Source organism: Cyanistes caeruleus, chromosome 1 (assembly GCF_971803275.1).
Source record: "Cyanistes caeruleus chromosome 1, bCyaCae1.hap1.1, whole genome shotgun sequence".
Lineage (NCBI taxonomy): Eukaryota > Metazoa > Chordata > Aves > Passeriformes > Paridae > Cyanistes > Cyanistes caeruleus.
In genome coordinates this window covers 70,845,523-70,867,624 of record NC_141701.1, presented here as the reverse complement: position 1 = coordinate 70,867,624, position 22,102 = coordinate 70,845,523, and the positions used below count along the sequence as shown (strand labels likewise).

Below are 22,102 nucleotides of genomic sequence, written 5' to 3'. Positions count from 1 at the left end.
CAAGCAGGAACTTGGGTCAGAGGCATACTAAACCCTTTGATTCAATCCAAGTAATATGCATGTTTGTGAAGTATTTGCAAGGTCAGTATTTGACATCAAGAGGGGGTGCACATTGTATAGGTAAGCTCAGAGGCTTGGTGTCCCCCTCATCTCACAGCTGGCACTTTGTATGGCAGTGCATGGTCTCAGTGCATGTACACAGCCCCCTCTGTCTCTCTTGTTCACTTAGATCAGGGCTACATCTTCCCCTCAGGAATGCACTGGGAAGGCTGGAGGAGATGATATCCAGGAGTTTTACTCCAGTATTGCTACTAATTGTTGTCTTCTGAAATGTGTTGTCTGTAGCAGACTATTTGAGTTGGTGTTGGTCAAGGAGGGAAAACATAACTGGTACATTATACTGTGCCAGCAGGTTGGCCTACTTAATTCCATTGTATAGATCATAGCACAGTTTCAGAGAAACTTTGCCAGAAGTTGTATGTCCTGCATCGAAGAGACAAACTTTTCACACTGACTCTATGCAAATGTTTCCCCACAATTTCAGCTAAGCTTTGGGATGCCTACGCATGCATCACATCTGCCTACGTAACACTGACAAGTAAATCCTCAGTGCATCTGCCAAGCTCCACACCCAGGCATTCAGCTGGAAGTCAGTTATCCTCTAAAAACTTCTCCAACAAAAAGTGTGTTCATAATCAGTGACCTCACCGGAGTCATGTAAATGACCATGCTGATCATACTGCCAATGTGGCTCCATGTGGGTGCCTGAAAATCTTGGGGAAAATAAAAAAAGTGGAGAAGAAAACCCATTTAATTTAATTATTTAAATCCCAAAGCTAGTTAATTATACATTATTTTTCTCTGTACAGTAAGCCTATCAAGAAGATATTTTTCTCTCTACTGCAATTTCCTGTGGAATGGAAAGTGCATGCACATCAGAGTACTGGCCATCACACCAATGCTTGGCAGTTGTGACTCTTAGTGTCCAAGTTTTTTAGAAGTATAAATATATATGTTACATTGTCATATCACATGTATTTGTCATACTAGAAAGGCTTTGTTCCAACCCTGCTGTTCACTAAACAAGCTTCATTTTAGGATTTTATGCACTGTTTTCAACAACAATATTGAAACAAGTCTCTTTTTTAACATAATACAGTATCACAGCACCAAACAGACCATACCCATAACGTTTCTCTGGGCTCAGGACTGAAGTTCAGGCTAGAATGAATGAGACATTGTGTTTGTGACAGAAAAAAACCATAAATTTAAGAGGTCTTTGACTGCCAAGGTTTTGATTGTTGAATTCTTAGGACCAATTTCTAATGACACAAATACATTCCCATATAAATCTTCGATTCTGTTCTTTATGGAAATCTTTCAGCACTTAGGTATTCAGAGACAGTTTTCTTCCTTTATCATAAGCTTGCTTTTCTCAATGCCTGCATTCATTCTGTATTCATTCAAATAGCTTTTTCAGACTCAAAGAAGATCCTCCGAAGGGATATATTCTAAAGAAGCCAGAAAGTAACTTCCCAATACAGCTTCACACTTCTCCAGATGATAGTTTCAAATTAATCATCTGTTCTGGGGACAGCAGATGGAAAATAATGTTCCTGATAAAATGGGCCTAATGTGAGCTGAAGGACCTGTGCTGACTGCTAATTTTACAATAAATCCTAAGGAGATTTTTGATTGGATAAATGGGGAATATTGAAGTTTGCTGTCTGCAAAATAAATCCTCCCACTTCTTTGATTTTGAGGAACTTTGACCAAGCAGATGACTGTCCAATCTGCTTTCATTTTGGTCTCCTGGAATTTACAATCTGGGAATGACACTTGGGTTTATGTAACAATCTGATTTGAGTTCCACAACACAGCTCCAAATCCTAACATTCTTCCTCCTCAGCTGCCAGAAGGATAGAATATGGAAGAAGCTCTCACTTTCTGGGATACAAACAAAAAGGATATTATTGTACCTTAGGTACCTGAAAGCAGCCCTGCAGTAAGTTCCTGCAGTATGTCCTACCTAAACTACTTCTTCTGATGCTGTCTCCCTTTAGTATCCTTCGATTATCAGTTTTTATTTTTTGTCTTGTGTTTTACTTGCCCAGTTATATTTTGTCCAGAGTATACTTTTTCTGTTTCTTTCTCTTTCTCTTCTCAGGTCTTCCTCTTTTCCTTCCCCTCATACATCTTTCCTTTCCCAATTTCTCTGTTGCTTTTCTTTTAGGCTTGTCTGTTGCAAGTAGAACCTGTCTAGCATACAGCTAGACAAAAAAACATTAAATAATTTTCCCTAAAAATACAAACTCTCTTTATAGATCTCTTAATTAACCACTCTTATAACCATCTCCCTTCCTCCCTGCTCAGAAGCACAAAGCTTCTGCACTCCCTGCTGTCCCCTTTTTCCTGCATGCCCCCAGCACAGGCTGCTCCTGCCATAAGCCATCGTCTCTTTAATAGCAGCAGTATTATTTTTGGTGCAGCAGGAACTTCATCCTGCCCTAGTTCATGCAGTGTACTTTGCCTTCTTTCCTCCTTGCATGAGTTGTTGCTGCAGCTTATAATCACACGCACTCTGCTCCCCTTCTGTTACAGCTTCAAAGCACTCTAGATTTTTTCATTTGCCTCTCCTACAGCTCCAAGACACTGAGTGATGCAGAGAACCTCCTACAGCCAGAAAGTAACTGTGATTTTTAGCAATGATGTTTGCTCTAACTATATAAAGCACACTTAAGAAGACACATAATAAGTAGGTTGGAGGGAAGTGGTAGCAACCCACCCACTATGTTCCTTTTAGCTAACCCTTTAATTAAATATTAAAGATATGGTTCTCAGAAAGATTTAAAATAACCCTCTGACAGAAAAAAAGAGGTTAAAAACCAGCAGAAAATGCAATAACCCCCCCCCAAAGACTTACCACACCTTCATGCTGTCTTTAATATAATTTTACTGTGCTGATGACAGAAGAGCTTTTCTGAAGGGAAATAACAAACCTTATGCCTTCCAGTGCTATGTCACTCTCTATGTTCTCAGGGAGTTCTGCTAGGGATTATAAATTATTTGATGCTTAACTAAACATACCAGTTTCCTCTTCCATAAGGGAGAGCAAAGAAAGTTTATAAAAACTGAGAAAGTGAATTACTTGAAATGTTACTTCTCACTCAAAAGACAGATTCTGCTGCTAGATGCACAGAACTGATACACAGTTTGAGAGGAAAAGTAAATATATACACTGCTTATAGCCCTGTGTCCAAGTATAAAGCAGAGTGAGATAAATGACAGCAAGATCTGGACAGATTTGTGGTACGAAGCATTTCTCTTTGTAACTGAGTTAAGGCACATCACAATCGATCAGAGGAGAAAAAGAAGTGACTGCTGATGGAGATCAGAAGTGCAAGAAACCAGGTATGCCCACAAACCAGGTGGTCTAACCTGCATATTCCTTTTAGTGAAGGCTTTGATTATTTTTCTCTGTATCTAGCTGACAAAGCACAACAGCCTGACTAAGCAGTGTTTTTGCACCAGTACTGCAAGAATATCAGCTCTGCTGCTTCTTCTCTTGTGTTTGAATTTCATTGTACTGCTTTTGTTCTTCTATGCTGCGTGTAGTTTTAAATCAAACTTCAGTCCCCTCTGTATAGTCTCCAATGTTGCTGTAATACAAACAGAAACTGGTCAACCATTTTGATTTGTTCTCATGTTAGCCATATAATGGAAAGTGCTTCCAAACACACACTGCCTTCCCCCTCCAAATCAGTCCTACAATCAATATTGTCCTACTTTCAATTAAAAAGCACCACCACAACAGATACATCTATATGGTGCTTAGAATCTCACAACAGAAAACCCATTACTTTAAATACAAAAGCTGGCCAAAATGATTGAATTCCTGAGGCAACAGAAATAATATTGGTGATTTTATTCAGCACATGTCCAATATGATTTTCCATTTGGAATCCACATTTTTTAATGCTTTTCTATACCATTCTTAACATTACCTTCCGTTTTTATGGAGTCCCTTAGAAAGTTGTTTTTTTCAATTTTTTTACCAGAAAACTTAAATTTTAATGATTAAATAATAGGACATTTATATACATCAGTGGGTTTTCTCAGATACTGGGCTCTAAGTACATACAATGTCTATTGAGTGAAAATAAAAAAGAAAAATTTCAGTCATGCAAATCATCTTACAAACCATGTTCCATTTGACTTGAAAATTTTTACTCTGTTACTGGCATATAATTTCAAAATTAAACAGATAAAATTTTAAGGTTACTTTGTCCATTTCCACTCATTTATTTTGCTGTTTTGAAGATCTGACAGGCCACATACTACTGCAGAAGGTACCAGCAAGGTAATCATTGTTCTGCTACCACCGACTAACCCCTCTGAGCCCTGGTGCGGATGTGTTTTAAAAAACCACCTAACCTTCAGCTAACCGCACTAGTTTACTTCTGAACAGCACATCACAATATCAGCAAAGAGAGCACACTGTAACTGGCTGGGTGATTCCCCTTAATAATTTTTCAACACTAGGACCTTTCAGCATTTTAATTCTGGTTTCATTTATGAATTAAAGGTCATATATAGAGCACAAATGAAGTCTAAATTTAGTCACAGCAGACCACAGTTCCACATAAAGACAAATCTTCAAGTTATGTTGACCTGCTAGGAGACAAAGATAAACAGCACAGCAAACATGTACCTGCAATGCACTGCTTCCCTATTAAATATTAACTGTTTCACTTACATTTAAATGAACTGAGCAGTAATGGATAGACTTTCCAGTACTGCTGTTTGGTGCTGCTGTCATGGAAAGAAGCTGAAAACAATGTGGGCTGTATGGGGGCAAATGACACAACTCAGCATCCACTCAAGTGACTTCAATGATGACCATTCTCCAGTCTTGAAATACAATCCCACACAGCATTTTTTTCCTCTCCCTCTGAAAATACATCTGTTCATAAATAACTTAGATGTCTCCTTGACATTCATGTTATGTAACTGAAGCTGAAGTAGAAAAGGATGGGCGGTGTACAGCACTGAGGAGATGTCACAGTACTTTTGTTCAGCATTTTTGTCAAGTGCAGGTTGCTAGCATCAGCCATCAGAGACAGGTGGAGTGACCCACCCATATTTTTCATGGGTCTTCACCAAACTCTTAAAAGTTGCTTCAGCTTCCTTTCGACTGAATGACTTTTTTGATTTGCCAGCTTTTCTGGAGATACGGCCCTGCACCAAACACAGAAAGAAAACCTTCATTAAAGACACGAACACACATCTGGAAACCACAGCTTAACTTTTCAACTCATCAGGTTGAGAGGCATTCACTTATGGGTTCCAGCAAGCATAGTTCCCAAACTTGAGCAGACAAAATGCATTATTAGAGAGGATTTAAAATTATATTCTGTGAACGGGTAAAAAGGAGGGAAAGGAAAAAAAAATTAAAAAAAAAAAGGTGGCATCTGCTGCTGTTTTTTCCCCGGCGAATCCCAGTGCTGGCATGCTGCCCCGCTTACAGCAACCCACGGCGGCCATGCCTCAGGGTTCGCCTCCCTCTCCGCTGCTTCTGGACAACTCTGGCATTCCGTGTTTGGCGTGAGGCCCCTCATGCTCACCCCTCCTGCCTCTCCTGCCCAGCTGGGGGAAGCCCTGGCAGACAGCAACTGCCCGGGCACGGGCGCTCTCAGGGCTGCCAATGCCTCACTCCCCACTGCCACCGCGCAACGACACCAGAAATTACATCCATCCCACAGAACATACTACATTCCTCTTCCTGCAACCTACCCCTGAGAAATTAACACCTCTGCCCTTTCTAATAGGAGTGCCTTAAACCAATTTGCTTCCACCTTAAATTGAAAGTTCTAATTTGTTTATTACCCCTTCATGCCAAGTTTGATAATGAATGAAAATATACTTATTTGCATATACTGCATTTTTATTACACTGCTAATAGATATTACTTCTAACAACACAGTTGTATGAATATTCAAATTCTTGTTTGGCAGTAGAAACTTTTACTGAGTTGTCAATAGCTTACCTTATTTTTCACACTGGTCTGTGTCAATTACCAACCAACAGAGACACAAAAAAGAATGATCACTGCAGATTAATACCACTCTACAACAATTAATACCTTTAAAAAAAATAATTAAAATAAGTACATTTAAATTATTTATGCCTACTGGATTTATTACAAAAAAGAAGCTTATTAAAGTCACTAGTCTAGTAAATTCAGTAATTGTTTGATAGATTGCACTGAAAGCCTTTCAAATACAATCAGTACAAATCAATACAAATAAATTGTATTTGATGAGTGGACACCATATTACAGTTTCACAATTATTAAGAACCAAGTTAGTATGTTCTCATTTTTTCTTTTTCTTCCCTGATTTCCCTGTCAATTTGGAATTTAACCCAAAAATTGGCATTTGCAATAGCATGCAATAAATACAGAGAAAATAGTCAGGTGTATAGAGGGAAGAAAAGGGGGAAAATGAGAAAAAAAGAAAACAAAATCTGTCCTCAGAGTATCAAATTTACGTTTACAGACTAAAATGAGTAAGATTAGCCTGCAGTGTGGACAAACAATTTCCTTCTAGAAAGCTGTCACAATATTGCAGAGGCTCTTTTGTGTGCAGCACTGCTCCTGTTACAGCAAAACTATTGACACATGAAAGAAAAAAGCTGTTTCCTACTCCTGGTTTAACAAATTATTTTTTGGTGCAGTTTGAGTTGTCTCTCAGAGCATACCTTAATGAAAGATTACAAACAGCCTCCAGTTCCCACCTGGATTTATTCACAGTCAATTTATACCCATTTGTTTCTCCCCAAAACAGCAGTTTTACCAGTTGATGCTTTCCCTTTCTTTTCTCTCTAGCTGCCATTTACAGACTAGAAATCCATTTCCTCTTTAAACCCCCTTGATAGACCAAACAGCAAGACACTTTCTATGTCTCCACACAAATTTGACAATTAGTATGTCCCAAATAAGGATGATCAATGGTTTTCAATTGAGTCCTGCTCATAAATTTTCTTAGAAAATGTTCATTTTTATTTGTGACAGATGGAATAATTAAATAAAGCTGGGTAACATATTTTTAAAATCTTATTGAATAATTATCATACATAATTTTACCCATATATGATTATCAATCATAATTATTCTGTGGAAGTATTTTTGTTGTTACAAAACATTTTGTATTTTCTTCCTAATCTGGGGTTTTGTTAGAAGATAGAAAAATATAAAATAAAGTAAAACAGAAGATTAAATCAGCACAGAAAATTCTGTTCTCAAAATCTCACTAAGTACTTTTGAAAGTAAATATAAACTTGCTCTGCTGCTTAATTTCTAGATTAGATCCATTTGCCATCTCCTGTGTTTTGCACATTATCTTTTATCCTTTAAGGCTTTGATACCCTTCTGAATTATATGCATAGCATCTAGGACAGCATGATTCACATCTTCCCCAGCTTTTACGAAGTATTAATACAAAGTTGTATCTAGAAATAGAATCTTTCCATTGTGAACAGCTCATGCTTAGTGTTGACTATGTACAACTTTCAAAGCAGGACTGTAAGAATTCTCTGGTGTTGTAATGATGTAGTAAACATCACGACATCATGTAAAATGTTACTGGAGCCATATCAGGAAGGATATATGAAAGGAGCATCATTTTATGAGTTTATTCTGAAACCTTTCTGTTATTAATGCAACAGATCATTAAATCTACTTCCACTCTGGTACCATATACAGATTGTATGTGAACTGCGCCATCAAAACCAGCTGATTCTACCAGGCTACAACCCAGTACAGTGTTTCTGTGCTTATACAGAAACTATGAGTGGCATGGTCAGCACTATCTCTTATCAACCAATATCCTGCCAGATGTTTATAATCTGGATAAAATTTAACCTCCTAGACTGGAAGTTTCCCTATTTGCTGTCTCAAATAAAGCTGAGGTAAAAAAGAAAGAAGGCTGGAAATTCAGCTGACTACCTTCAGACACTTTCAAGCCTGGGTGCTATCTACTGTCTTACTGATTTTTAGCTTTCTGCCATTCCCAAAAATTTCTTCCCAAGTTTAAGTAAAAACTGTCATTTTACATTGCAATTATAGAAGAAAGTGTCAAATGTTTCACCAGGCACTGCTACCAGCCCTGACTACGGTTTATTTTCACCCTGCTACTCGAACATGCAGTCAATTTAAATCTGGACAGGAACCTGTAAGCTGCTGAATTCTGTAAACATGGTAGTGATGGTAAATACAGCATATAAATCTGTGTTAGCCACAGCTCTGTTGGGCATAACTGCATTTTGACCAATCACCAAACCACATGTCACTACTTCTGGGGTAAGGAATGTAGATCATTTGCATGGCAGATGTTTTTTGTTTTGTCCGACACCACATCAAGGAAAGACATCAAACTGGTATCTGAACAAGATCAAAACATTCCATAAGAGGTTAAAAACAACAGCAAAAACCCAAAGCCTTTCATAAAGATATCACTGTCTACTTCAGCTCTGAGAAGTCGCACCAGGAGAGTATTTAAATACTTGCAATACTTTCAGACAGTTACAGAGTGCCTGAAAGCGCCCCCTTCATAAAGGGATATCTGAAAACCTAATTAAGGAATTGGAGAGAACATTTCAGATTTTGCCATCTGCTGTGACTTCATGTACTTATCAAGATATAATTTTAACAAGCTAGAAACATATGAAAGGTGAAAGCAATGCCACAGCACCCAACTGGTTTTTGTGCAGCCATGCTGAAGCACAGGGGGGATGTGTGCTGCACTCAGCCTCCTCCCTCACTCGTGCTCCTGCTGCAGCCAGCCTGCGTGGCACACTGAGCAATCACATGCCACTCATCCAGGCTTTGCTCAAACTAATGAGCATGCACAAACAACTGATAAGCATCCAGTCTATAACCCTGCTAATGGTGGGCAGAAAGACCTCCTGGAACACAATCTGCTGCAGGCAGCCTTCTCAGAACCCTGGCCGAACTAAAGGACAACCAACCACTCCCTCCTGCCATTGGGTCCAGCAAAAGACCCGAGGTGAATCTCACCTGGGTGTGCTCTTGATTTGTCCTCCTGTCCTGGTTTCAGTTGCAATAGAGTTAATTTTCTTTCTAGTAGAAGTGGTGGTTTGGATTTTGCATGGGAATAATGTTGATAACACCCTGTTTTATCTGATGCTGAGCAACACTTACACTAAGCCAAGAATTTTTCTCAGTGCCTTGTGCTCTACCAGTGAGCAGGTGCACAAGAAGCCAAGGGGGAATGTGGCCAGGACAGTGAGCTGAACTGGTGAAAGGGATGTTCCACATCACGTCCACTGTATTAACTGGGGAGAGTTGGCTGGGAGGAGCCAATCACTGCTTGGGGATGGGGCTGGGCATGTATGGCAGTGGGTGGTGAGTAATGGTATTTCTTGTGGTTTTTTGTCTGTCTTTAATTACAATTGGGATATTTTGTTATTATTATAACTATTAGTATTACATTTTACTTAGTTTCAATTATCAAATTCCTTATCTCAACCCACATTTTTTTCTTATTCTCCTCCCCAGACAGCCAGGGGATGAGGTGAGGAAGTGACTGTCATATTTACTTGGCAGCTGAGGTTAAAACATGACACGTTCACAATTATGGATCTCTTATGGATGGGCAAATCTGGGTGCTTTTCCACTTCCAAGTGATGTCACACTAGTCTCTGTGAACACATCCCCCCTTCATAATACTGTGTGTCACTGAAGCACATCCTCAAAAATTTTCAGCTCAATAACTATTAGCTCTTTAAAATCTGCCAGTACCACTATCAGCAATGTGCCATGTCAATTATTCCCCAGCATCACCAGACCGCAAAGCAGTCCAAAGACAGAGTTAAGTCCTGTACAGAAACCAAATATGAAGCCTGAAACTCTTGAGCTCACTATGACCATACATTTATCCATACCTGGCCTATGTTGTCATGAAAAGAAGTGTTGATATTTCTTCTGGTCCTTCCAGTCAGGACAGCCTCAAGAGGATTTCTCTGGACAAAGGGAGTTCCCTCTCTTGTCAAATAAATGATAGAAGCTCCCAGATCCAAACCAAATAATTTCAAAACAGTACCAGGTGTGCTTCCATATGTGTCCTGTTGGAACTCACTCCTGTTGGAAGGACAGGACTATGTAACAGAGACCAGTCTTCCACAGGATCATTCAATCATCAAAAGTACTGTCTGGAAGGGACCTGTGCCATTCTCCAAGTCCAGCTGAGACAATTGGAGCTGAACTGAACACAGGTCAGCTGTGGCACTGCACAGCCAGGTCCTGAACCCTTCAAGGCTGTGTTCAGTCCATTCTTGATGCCACTCCCTGCTTTATTAGGTCCCAAATTTTCAGCAATTTAGTGTACACAGCCCTTTAATGTACACATGAGCCCTTATAAAGCTGATGTTATTGTGGAAACAATGTAACCCCTGTGCTGTGTATCTCTGAGGTGTAACAACAAACCTTCAGTCACATACAGACACTTTACCTGGACCAGCAAATAAAAAGCTGTGTACATTTCCAGTAGTGACCAGCTAAGAGACTCAGAAGCAGGCAAACCTTCATGCTGTTAGCATGGCTCTTAACACAATCTCCTCAGCTCTGTGTACTTTCATTAGTACTTTCAATGCAAATAACTCCAGGTTGGTCTCCCAAGGGCAAATCACTCATGCCTTCTGCACATGGGGCTAAACTTGGCCCATCATGTAGGCCACCGTAAGGACACACAGATGTCTGCAGTTTCCTTTTCTGCCTCCAACTCTTAACAGATCTCTATAGCAGGTTCTGCTAACACAACCGTAGGTAAAAATGTCAAGAGATGAAAAACAAGCAGACAGTGAGAAGCACACAAAAGACTGCAGGAAGTCACTGTGCCAGACACAGCACCTGTGGTGATGCCTCCATTGACAGGAAGATGTTCCACAAGGATATGCCCATTCTCCAAGTCTGTTGTGCCAGGCTTCTTCATGGATGACACAAAATCTATGGATTTCCTAAACACTGAGGCATGCTATGAGTTTCAGTAAGTAACATGTTCCATAATGTGCCAGTGACTAATGGCCTTGGGCCCCAACTATTCTATACAAACATACTCATTTTCTGGTAAGGAACAGAGGTACTCAGTGCTTAAGCCTGAACCAGCCTTATCCTAGAATATTTAAACAAGCTTTCAGAAGAAAATATTTCCACTGGCTTTAGAGACACATTCAAAAGCAGAATGATGCTGAAGTGAGAACTGTCATGCTCTCAGTGCAGTGATTGCAATGTGTCACAACATCACTGTTAGAGAGCAATATACAGTCTCTCCCCCCAGTTACATGGTTTATCATTTTTTTCCTTCATGTACTGATGAGGCACAGTTAATCATGTCTCAAAAATAGCACACAATTTATATTGCACTGTATACGATTATGAGCTATAGCTAAAATAAAGTGGTATAGAAAGTGATACAGACAAATACTCATAAGATTGCAGCATAAATGAATGAAAACAAGGAGGTTTTCCTGTAATGTGCAATTTCCAAACCAGTACTTCCATGCCTTTTTTGGTCTTTTTTTTCAGAATAATCTATAAAAGAAGTGAAAACGTAGCAAGTTCTGGGTTTAAAGCATCCTATGAATTGTGCCTTCTGGGAGCATAACTGTTCTTTGTCCAGGAAAAAGAAATCTGAATTACAGCTGAATAATTATTTATGCTCATTTGTCTGTGCCAGCAGCTCTTAATCGATACGAATGCTTACAGCTTCAGTCTCTGTCTGGCAGCTCCAGAGCACTGTGCTGCTCTTCCTCGCTTTTCCCTAAGTCAGCACCCAGCTGGCAGTGTGATTTCAGCACAGATGAGGGTTAAGAAATTCCTTCCCTGTATTTTATGGGTGGGACAAACTCTGTGCTGGCAAAAGAATAAGAAATTTTGGGTAGCTGGCTACATTACTGGTGACTCAAGCATCTCCAAGGCTGAAGGTATGACAACATGGTGGGTTTCTGTCAAAAGAGACAGTCCCTGTTCCCTGCTACCAGAAAGGCTAGTCTAGGTGACAGAGGCATGTTTTCTCTGCTATGTATTCTCAGTCTTTTGCAGAGCTCCCTGGAATCTCTGTGGAATCAGGCACTGGCTGAGTTCCTGAGAGCCAGTCCAGGTGAGAAGGCTGGGAACATGACAGCAACTCTGCATAAGCCCACAGGTCCTCCATATCAGGAACCTGAAGCTACCCAAGTCAAACAAAGTCATGGGTGTGAACCAAACCAAAGCAAAGTCAACCCAACCATCCTTTGTGACAGGTTGTAAAGACAAAGGCACCACAACAATGCTTATCTTCACATTCCCCGAAGTTTTAGAATAGTAAACAAAAAACCAGAACAAAACAGTAGTAAAAAGGAGGCTGCCTCTGGGAACATCTAATCAAGTTAAAACCAAATTTGGTAAGATCAAAGTCACAAATGGATGTGCTTTTCTCCTGCTATTTATATGAATGTGCCAATCTCCTGACTGCAGTACTGATGCACATGGACATCTACCCAGACAGCCTTCATGTCTGAGGGAGGCACACTTCTTTAAGCACATATCCTCAAATGACCTTTGGGTCCATTATAAATTTGTCTGTACTTCACATGTGGGAAAGAGGAATACAGTGAAGTTATATGACTTGCCCATGACTGCACCTGAAGTCACTGGCAAAACCTGTAAGCTAAACTTGCACCACCTTTTCTCAGGCTAAGTGCTCAAATTGTGAACAACCTCCTCCCACAAATAATTACAGAACACTTCAATGTCAGGTATATTTTAGTGGAAATAATATTATCAAATTTACATAAAACCTGATATTTATAGAAATTCATAGATAATTTGAAAAACTAATAACATCAATTTCTTCTGTTTTGCTATGCTTTGGTTTTTTCATGGACATGTATTATGGAAATGAGCCCTTCTTACTGCAGCTGGGGGCTTGCTACCATTTGTAGCACGAGCCTAGAAGTAGAAATACCAAGTAGGAGAAATACCAAGTCATTCCACAGCTCATAAAACCTGACTGTGACAAGCATCTGAGCTCCAAGCCATTTCATAATGCAGGCTTATGTCTTCCTTCCTCGGGTTTATTTTAACACGTCTTTGAATGCAGGTTTGGGATTATAACTGACTTGTAACTCTATCAAGGAATCACTGCAGAAGTTCCATAGGTTTTGGAGAGCCTGTGCAGCAAAGGATTAAATCAATGAGGATCATCAATTTTAACACACAAGACTGTGAAGTAGATAAAAAGACATTTTCCAAGGACAGACTGCACATGTACGAGGCAGGCATGCATCTGCCATGTGTGGCTGAGGACAGAGATGCCTGATGTATCCTTCCTCAGTGTAACTTTTAATGGGAATGGGGCAAATCAGAGTGGCACCTTGATCCTGTTTCAGAAGAGGAATAACCTTAACATCTTAACTGTGGTGCCCACTCACCTTTTCTGTGCACACTGGTAGGAAAAAAAAAATCCAAATCCACTTTCATCAAAGCATACCTACACTTCTTCCTGGCTCAGACACTTTCAATTCCCAGTGTAGTCCTCATTTCACTGTGAGCCAGTTTAGGTAACAGTATCACATCCTTCATGTAAAGCTTGTCCTCAGACCTCCAGGATATACTCAGTTACTGCTGTTTCCAGATAGTGTTGAAGGCAAACACCATGTAACGCTCAACAGCCTCCAGAAATGACCTGTGGAGTACAACTCAGACCAGACCTAGCACTTTAAAAAAATACGATCCAAGAGAAACCTGCTATTCCATTTACAAGTGAAACAACTGGATCCTGTGCATCTTACAATTAAGACACGTTTTGAGCCAGTCAGCCAGCGTAACTACCACAGCATCTGAGGTTCTCCCTGTTTAACAGCAGAGGAATTGCACCCAGCAATCCTCCTATCGCCCATCTCCATTTGCACTGAATGTCAGCATTACCTTTTTTGGCATTTACAGGAGAAAAACTGTATGTGAAGGACTGAATACGTCACAGAAAAGAAGAGCCCTTCACTGACTCTCACCAGCCCAAAGGAGCTTACACAAGAAAAAGAAATGCAGTAAATATTTTGTTACTTAACCACTGTACCACTTTGTGAGAGCAGATGCTCACGGGGGACATGCCACAGACCATGCCTGGCAATCAGACTCCCAAGATATGAGGAGCTGAATTAATGTGGAGTTACAAATCTTCAATCTGGAATTATCTGGTCATGCATGGAAATCCCTGGGCATTGTGTGTACGCTAGAAAAGCTCCATAGTTTCCAGGATAGCCTGAAAAACGAAGAGCAAATCGTCCTCAGAACAGAAAGTGGGTTATTTAGGTTACTCCTTCAGGACATCACCCTTCATACTTGGCTTTTTTCATTTGAAAAAATAAAATTTTCAATTAAATATCTGACAAAGCACCCCAATGCTTCATGGTTCTCTCTGTCTGAATACTCACACTGAAGAAAATGAGCACATATAAAATTCAGGGAAGAAAAATCTTGCTCTTGTCAGCAAATTCAATTTTCTCACAAAATCCAAAGCCACAATTCTTTCAAATTCTTATTTAGCAGATCAGCTAAGTGTTGCCAAGAAGAATAAAAGCATGCTTTAAAATTGGTAATTTGGCTCAATTTAGGAATTTCATTTATTTTATGGCTATTTTAACAGTAATAAGTATAGTTGAAAGTATTTTTAAATTTTCATTTCTATGCTTTGAAGGAGAAAAATGTTCCCTTTGCTTTTTAAAATAATTAAACCAACCTCCTATTTCAACGAATTGGAATCCCTTTGTCTTCATTCCTCTCAGTAGAATATATTTGCATAATAATAGTGGATGGTCAGAACACCAATATATCAGAGTACACACGAACAATTATTTTTTCCAGCCTGTTTATCAGGCCCAGCATCAAAATACACATGCTCCCACTCGAAGTTCAACTTCCAATCCTATGTTTCTCAAATGAAATGAGACATCTCAGAAGGCCAATAGATCTGATCTCCCTCTGTAGATAAAGAGAGATTCTGTTATCTCTTTAGCCCAGCATTTAGACTTTTTTATGGGAAACAAGTTCCCTAACACAGTCTTGGTCTCCTCTGTCATCCTTGTATATGAGTCAATGTTTTTCACCCTAAAGTGAAAAACATTTTTTTCACTAAAGCAACATTTCCTCCCTTGAGGATAACCATCATCACTTGCTTAGGCAACTAATTAAAAGCAAAAAGTGAAAGAACTCCATTTTAAGGACCTAATAGGATACAGTGGCTCCACATAATTCAGAGACCACTGTGCTCTCTTGTTCATTTCTGCAGCCTTTGAGATTAACTGATTTATTCATGGCTACACTCCTCAAATCCAACATCTGGAGTATGAAAACCCATGGATCTGTAATTAATTTCTGCTACACATATTTGAAAGACCTGGAGTGTGCTGACATCCTGGATACTGTGCAAGCCCCATCTGTTATCTGCTTGCTCACACTTGCTTGAAAGGATGAAGAGGGAGTTATCTAGACTATGATTAACAGCTACCTTCTGTAGCTGTTTGTCATAAAACAAGCCCATTTCTGCTGTTTCAATCTGGTAAAACTCAACTGGGATATTCAAATCTTTAAACTGGAAAGATAAATCCATTCAATAGTTATACAAGGCACACAGCATTTGAAGCAAATAAACAGTGTTCACTGAGATATTTCTAATGTTACAATGTGAGGGATCAAAGTACTAGACACAAACAATTTTATTTGAATTAAGGACATTTTCTGATACTAAATTAAAGCTTAACTAAAAACCATGTTCTGATTTTTATTTAAATCATAATATAGAAGCCAACAACAGCAAGAATATTCAGAATTAGGGATATCCTGTTCCTATTGTTGATATATTTTATATATTAGTAATGGCCTCTATACACAAACCAGCCTTTGAAGTAAGTTGTGATATTAAAGGCTAAAGTCCTTGAAACTTTCCTGCAGAAGAGAGAGTAAAGCAAAACAATATCCTTGTGTGTAGGAGAAAAAATGTAAACCTGTGTGTGTTAGCCAATAGTAGCTTGCTCTGCCTGCAGACCCTGTAAAACCCTATAAAAGGTGTGCTAAAGATAGAAATAAACAGTGTTCACGTTTACTTCTGTGAAGAGTGGTGAATAGCTGGCGGTCTCTCAATATATTGTAATATGTCCTGGCAAAATGTCTATATTTCTTCTATTCTCTGCAAGAATCCTGAAAAAAAAATTATGTTCCTCCTATTCACTGGAAGAACTGGAAGAATAACTTCCCTCAAAACAAAGACCTTTTTTCATAACAATCTGCAGAGCTGACAGTTACCTGACAGCTGACTTTGTCTGGCAGTCCAGTCTCCAGCCTCCATGGAGAAAACAAGGCACTTGTAAAAAAGAGGACAAAGCATCTAGTGGTCAGCACTACTGCAAGCTTACATCTAAAGTCCCCAAGGCATCAGGTGCTGCTCTGTTTGTTGCTCTCAAAAAAAGAAAAAACCCAAACCCCTGCTGCATTACTTGGACACTGACATATATAGCTCTGTCCTCTTCTAAATGTCCACCAAACCATTCTGTCCAGTGAGAAACAATGCATCTATCAGAAGACACAAAACCCTCTCTTTTAGACAAAGCTTGCTCCTTTTCCATTGGGACCAAATCATTTACCATATTTTCAAAGGAGAGAGATGACTCCTCCCTGAAACATGGGCATTAGTTTCATCTGTGCACATTGTCACTCAAGGAGAGCCATGATGAACCTCCTGCTGTGACACCCCTCTCTTAAAACCTCCCTCCCTCCCTTGATATTATTGTGACAATGACATTATCTGGAAGTGGAGAGCAACTAATCTTTAAACCTCTCTCTGAAATGATCAATAAATCGTTTTAAAGTGCTAAGAAGAAGTAACACTCCATGGGCCACTTCCATGGCCTGGATAGACACAGAGAGACAGACATGTTGAATAGTTGCCTCCAGGACAATAAACAACTGCTATTTAAATTATTTCATTAGCATCACCCCACCTCCCTGGCTGGCACCCCAGCTCCACAGCGGAACACGGTGACTGTTTCGCCGGTTCAGCAGGACCAAGCTCTTGCCTGTCATGACAGGAGCCAACGAGCAGCTGACTGTGCGGGAAGCAAGTACAAAGTCATCCCTTTAAAAGCAAGGCTACAGATGAGTTAAGGACAACACCAAGTTTTTTAAAATAAGATTCTGGATCCGAGACAGATAAACAGTCTTCGGCCTTTGATGTACTGAGAATTCCCCTCAAGATACTGACTAGAGCTGTGTGAATAATTGATTTTCTCAGCTGAATAGCTGAAGCAACCAACCAAACAAACCCCAACTTGTTAATTAACATTTTTTTCCTTGAAAACTGAGGGGAAAAAAAAGTTAAATTTGACTGTTGAATTGTTATATTCAAAAAAAAGTAATTTCTCTTCCATTTTAAGAATTTTTATTTACAGACAAAAAAAAAGTCTAAAAATACAATGCTAGATTCATGATAGGAAGCTAGGGTGTACATCCCGTAAGGTAGGGCATCTCTTATGCAAGGTCAGCCGAGGCATATGGTTCCCGCTTGGTGAAATCTAGAAACAGCCACCCTGCTTTAAAATCCAAGCCCCAGGAGATATGCTCAGGTCTGGGAACTTGGACGCAGCTTTTCACTACTTACAAGTGCAATGCTGAAAAGTAACAGAAAAGTGCTAACTCTTGACTTCTCTGTTGCACGTTTAAGTTTCTGTACAGACACAACTCCTGAGTGACATCCCATAAGATGTCAGAATGACTTACCTCAATTTCTCTTCTATTCTACTAAAAGGTCTGTGAAATCCATGAAAAAACATCTGAGTTTGTCATGAATCTTAACTGTCTGAAAATGTATTTTTAATGTTAATTTTATCTGCTTTCGGATCACTCTGTCAAAAAGCAGAAGGTCATACATACTCACAGTTACTACTAGCTCTACCCGCAGACCAAGGAGTGCTGTTCCTCTTTGAAGAACCAGCAGTGAATGACAGTGCCACAGCTGGCTCAGCAAAATTGGACTGATGAAAAATGTCTCATGAAAAGAGCCACCTTGGTTCTATCCCCTGAATTGCCCCAAGGAGGAAGGTGTGCCAGCGGAACGCTCAGCCCTGCCCACTCACACTGGCGCCCGTGCCAGCCAGGTGCACTCTTGGATGCGTCACAGGCTGGCGTATTCACAGTGATCTCATGCTAAATCATGGCGCTGGGAACCAGTGACATTTTTCTGGAAGGTCCCTTTGACTCACTGGTGGCGGCAGTGCCTTATGTCTCCCTCAGCCAGATAGCTGCTGCCATTTGCTCAGGCAGGTTCATTCTGAGGCAATGTAGGATGGTTCTCACCTTTCCAGCCTTGCTGATGAACAGGATCTTGAGTATTTCATACCATTGCAAGGTTGCAGGCTGCTTACAGAAATTACACAATTAATCTGGTAAAAGCCAGGCTATTTGTTCAAGACATCTCCTTGCAGGCAGGCACCAAGACTGCCCACAGCACGGCAGGAGTCACCCAAACATGGCCATACAGCTCTGGGGAATTCATCACCTCAGCCCTCAATGCTCCATCAGCTACATTTCTCTTTTTAAAAACTAACTGGTCAAAAGTAGATCACCTGTAAAATGAAACAGGGATAGGGGAGTGCCAGTTGTATTTTAAGCCCTATTATGCAATGGAGTGGGGATTACATAATGAGGGGAGTGCAATTACAGAAACGTGGCTCCCACAGAGCCCAGCTACAGTGAATGACCGGCAAATCCATCAGAGGCAACATGTCTCTAACCCAGAAAATAAATGTATTGACCATATTGCTTAACAACCTTTCCACTTGGATTGAACAATCTGAGAGGTTGACACGTGCCATGTTATATCAATTTAACTACTAAGTTACTGTCAGCAGTTTATTTCTGCCTTTTTTTAAATCCCAGTTCTCTTTTTGTCATAATTGACTTTGCAAACTTCTGGAAAAATGTTATTGACACTCTTGCTCTTTAAATGTATTTATTAATGATGCACACATAAATACCCTCTGGTAATCAAAAATCACTACTACTTTCCGGAAATCTCTTAAGTGGCTTAGAGAAGAAAATTGTCAGATTATATAGCTACTATAAAATATATATATTATATTTACTACTCATTACTATTATTACTATTAATTTACTACTACTATATATATTATATTTACTATTAATAAAACAATTATATATAATATATATTACTACTAATAAAACAATTAATTCAGTGCTTCTCTTCACTGAGCCATTTTATAATCCCAGTAAATATTCATATAACCCTTTAACATTCAACACCACAGAAAGAGGCTGAATTGTTACAAAATGGGAGAATTTACCATTGTCCTCCTAAATTCTTGTAACAAGTAACAAGAACTATGACCTCTCTAAAAAAGACAGGTTAACAAACAGTAAGATGCACTAACAGCAGCTTCAAAACTTCCATGTACCTCAGGCTCCATGTTAATTAAATTTTTATCTTTTTTTTCCCTTTGGTAGATGTTTTTTTTATATCCCAAGGTGACCTAGGAAGCTTGACCTCTTGAAATAAAGTGCAGAGAAAAACACTATCTGATTTAAAAAAGGAGCAGTAGGCCCAAATCAAATAGGCTAAAAGGAGTACAAGCCACTTACAAAAGAGCCTGTTGAAAAATCAAAATTAATTTCAGTCTTAAGAAGAAAGAAACCTTTACTTCTGCTCAGGCAAGCAGTTACACAGGAGCAACAGGACTAACCTCATTTTTCAGCAAATAAAAAGTATGTTATTATTTTCTCTTTTCCCACCTCCGTGCGAAGACAAATCGAAGAAGTTACTTAGTATAATTTACTGACAGACATGGAGCTGCGCATGTCCCCCAACTTCAAGGGCATTCACAAACAGGAAAACTACTCTGTCATAGCCATGTGTGCATTGCCTGCCATAATATAAAGCGTAATGTAAGGCATAAAGCCAGCAATACTTGCGCATTTGTTAAGAATGGGTTATGAAGTATTTCTCTCCTGCGGATATTCTGCAGGAGAAAAAGGGGAAAAAACCCCAAAACAAACCAGCATAAAACTCAGGCCAGACGAGATCCTCTGCCGGGAGAAGCGATCATCTCCTTTTAAGAGGAGAACTGGTAGGAACCTTCTGGCTGCTGCAGCTGCAGTACCTAGCCCAAACAATTTGTTCCTTTCGGACCGGACGATTTGAAACCTGTACAAGTTTGCCAGCAGCTCGGGCAACGACTCCCGGTGTGACTCCGCGACATACCTCAGCGCAGTCTGCCAAGCCCCAAAGCCGGGATCGCCCCTTCTCCCCGGAGGGATGCTATGCCGGACAGCACAAAGACCTGGGGGCAGCAGCTCCAGCGTCGCGCCCTCCGCCAGCTGCAGCACTGCACGCAAGGGACCAGCGAGTATGGCCGACTGCTTGGTGAAGAGCGGGAGGCAGGAGGCTCCAATCCCAAACCCCACTGGAGCCCGGAGAGCCCTCTTTTGTTGTGGGGTGAAGGAGGTGCCTATCAGGGGTAACAAGCACGGTATCTTGGTGTGCCATAAGCGGCAGAGCTTATGAGGGACAGGGACAAAAGCCAGGCGGGAGGACACGATGGATGCATGTGCTTCTCGTCCCTCCAAGCTGCCCTGCACCTCTGCCCCACCGGCCCGAGAACGGATCCCGGAGCCAAACACGTGTGTCCCTGCCTTCGCTCCACTTTTGACACCAGGTCCTCGGGGAGACCGGGCCTGGTCGCCTTTGGGGTTCCCACCCGAACAGCACTCAGACCCGCACCCCGAGCGATGGATGCGTGTGCTTCTCCCCGAGCAGGGAGCCCTACCTGCCCCTTGACGAGGCTGGCGGCGAACTGCCTCATAACGGCCTCCACGGTGTAGGCGCTGGACCAGCCGCGGGGTGTGAGCAGCTCCATACAGATGGCCCCGCCGTCCAGGACGTAGCCGTTCTCCAGGCGGGGGCTAAGCACCCTCATGAAGGGCGGCGAGAAGGGGAAGTTGTCGGGGAAGGTGAGGTTGAGCAGGATGTACTCCGTGTTGGTCTCCTTCATGTCCTGCCACAGCACCGAGTCCTTGTCCACCTGGTGCAGCTTCACGTTCCAGTCGAAGAGGCTCTCGTCCACCAGCTCCACCGAGATGAAGCGGTCGCTGAGCCGCGCGATGTCCTGTAGCTCCTTCATTAGCCGCCGGGTCCGCACCTGCGTGCAGTGCTGCTGCCGGCCGGCGGGCACCAGTGCCGCCGACCCCGACCCGCACCCGGGGCCGGAGCCGGGGCCGGGCCGCTGCGCCGCCTCCTTGCCGGCGCCGGGCTCCCTGCCCACCTCCCGCGGCTTCTCACGGCCGACTCCCGAGCGCGCCTGCTGTGGGGGCTGCTTGGCTGGCTCCGGTGCCTTCTTGTTCTTGTGGCCCCCGGGGCTGCCCTCGCTGCTGCTGCTGCTGCTGCAGCCGACCCCGGGGGGGCCCTGCGGCTGCGGCTTGTTGCTGCTATTCTTCTGGTTGCCCCTACCACGGAGTGAGGAGCCCTGCTGGCTGCTTCTGCGGTGGTGGTGGTGGTGCTTAGGGTCCTCCGTGTCCCGGCTGTGCAGCCGGATCAACCCGATTTTCCGCAGCAGAGTGGCCATGTTGTCCGCGGCTCTGCGATCCCTCCCGCCTCTGAGCACAGGAGGGGCTCTAGTGTGGTTATTATCAATTTAAAGCCTGGCTCGAGGGTTTTGCTGTTGGCGGGCGGGCGGCGAAGCGCCTCTCCGCCGGTCCGGCTCGCAGAGAGGCGGCGGCAGTGCCGCCGCGGTGCCAGAGGATGTGCGGCCGTCGCTCAAACGCCTCCCCTGCCTAGTGCTGCGGCGGGCAGCATTGCCGCAGCGGGGCTACTCCCGCGGACATCACGGCCCCGCCGCCGTGGCCATGATCCCATGAAAAGGGATTGGGGGGGAGGTAAGAAGGAAAAAAAAAAATCCCCCCAGCCGCCCGCACGGGAGAGCCCCCTCCCCCCGCACAGCGGCGGCGAAACCGCCTGCGCTGCAGATGGCTTCCCCGGCACCT

At 41.9% G+C, this 22,102-nt stretch overlaps 1 protein-coding gene across 1 annotated transcript; it reads right to left on the bottom strand.

The window, feature by feature from the left end:
• Positions 1 to 3,910: 3,910 nt before the first annotated feature.
• UBE2QL1 (ubiquitin conjugating enzyme E2 QL1) lies at positions 3,911 to 21,811 on the bottom strand. Its single transcript, XM_023921854.2, has 2 exons — positions 20,890 to 21,811; positions 3,911 to 5,238 (listed from the first exon to the last, which is right to left on the bottom strand). Exons 1-2 carry the CDS (start codon positions 21,682 to 21,684, stop codon positions 5,107 to 5,109), a joined length of 927 nt encoding a protein of 308 aa, XP_023777622.2. The 5' UTR covers positions 21,685 to 21,811; the 3' UTR covers positions 3,911 to 5,106.
• Positions 21,812 to 22,102: the final 291 nt, after the last annotated feature.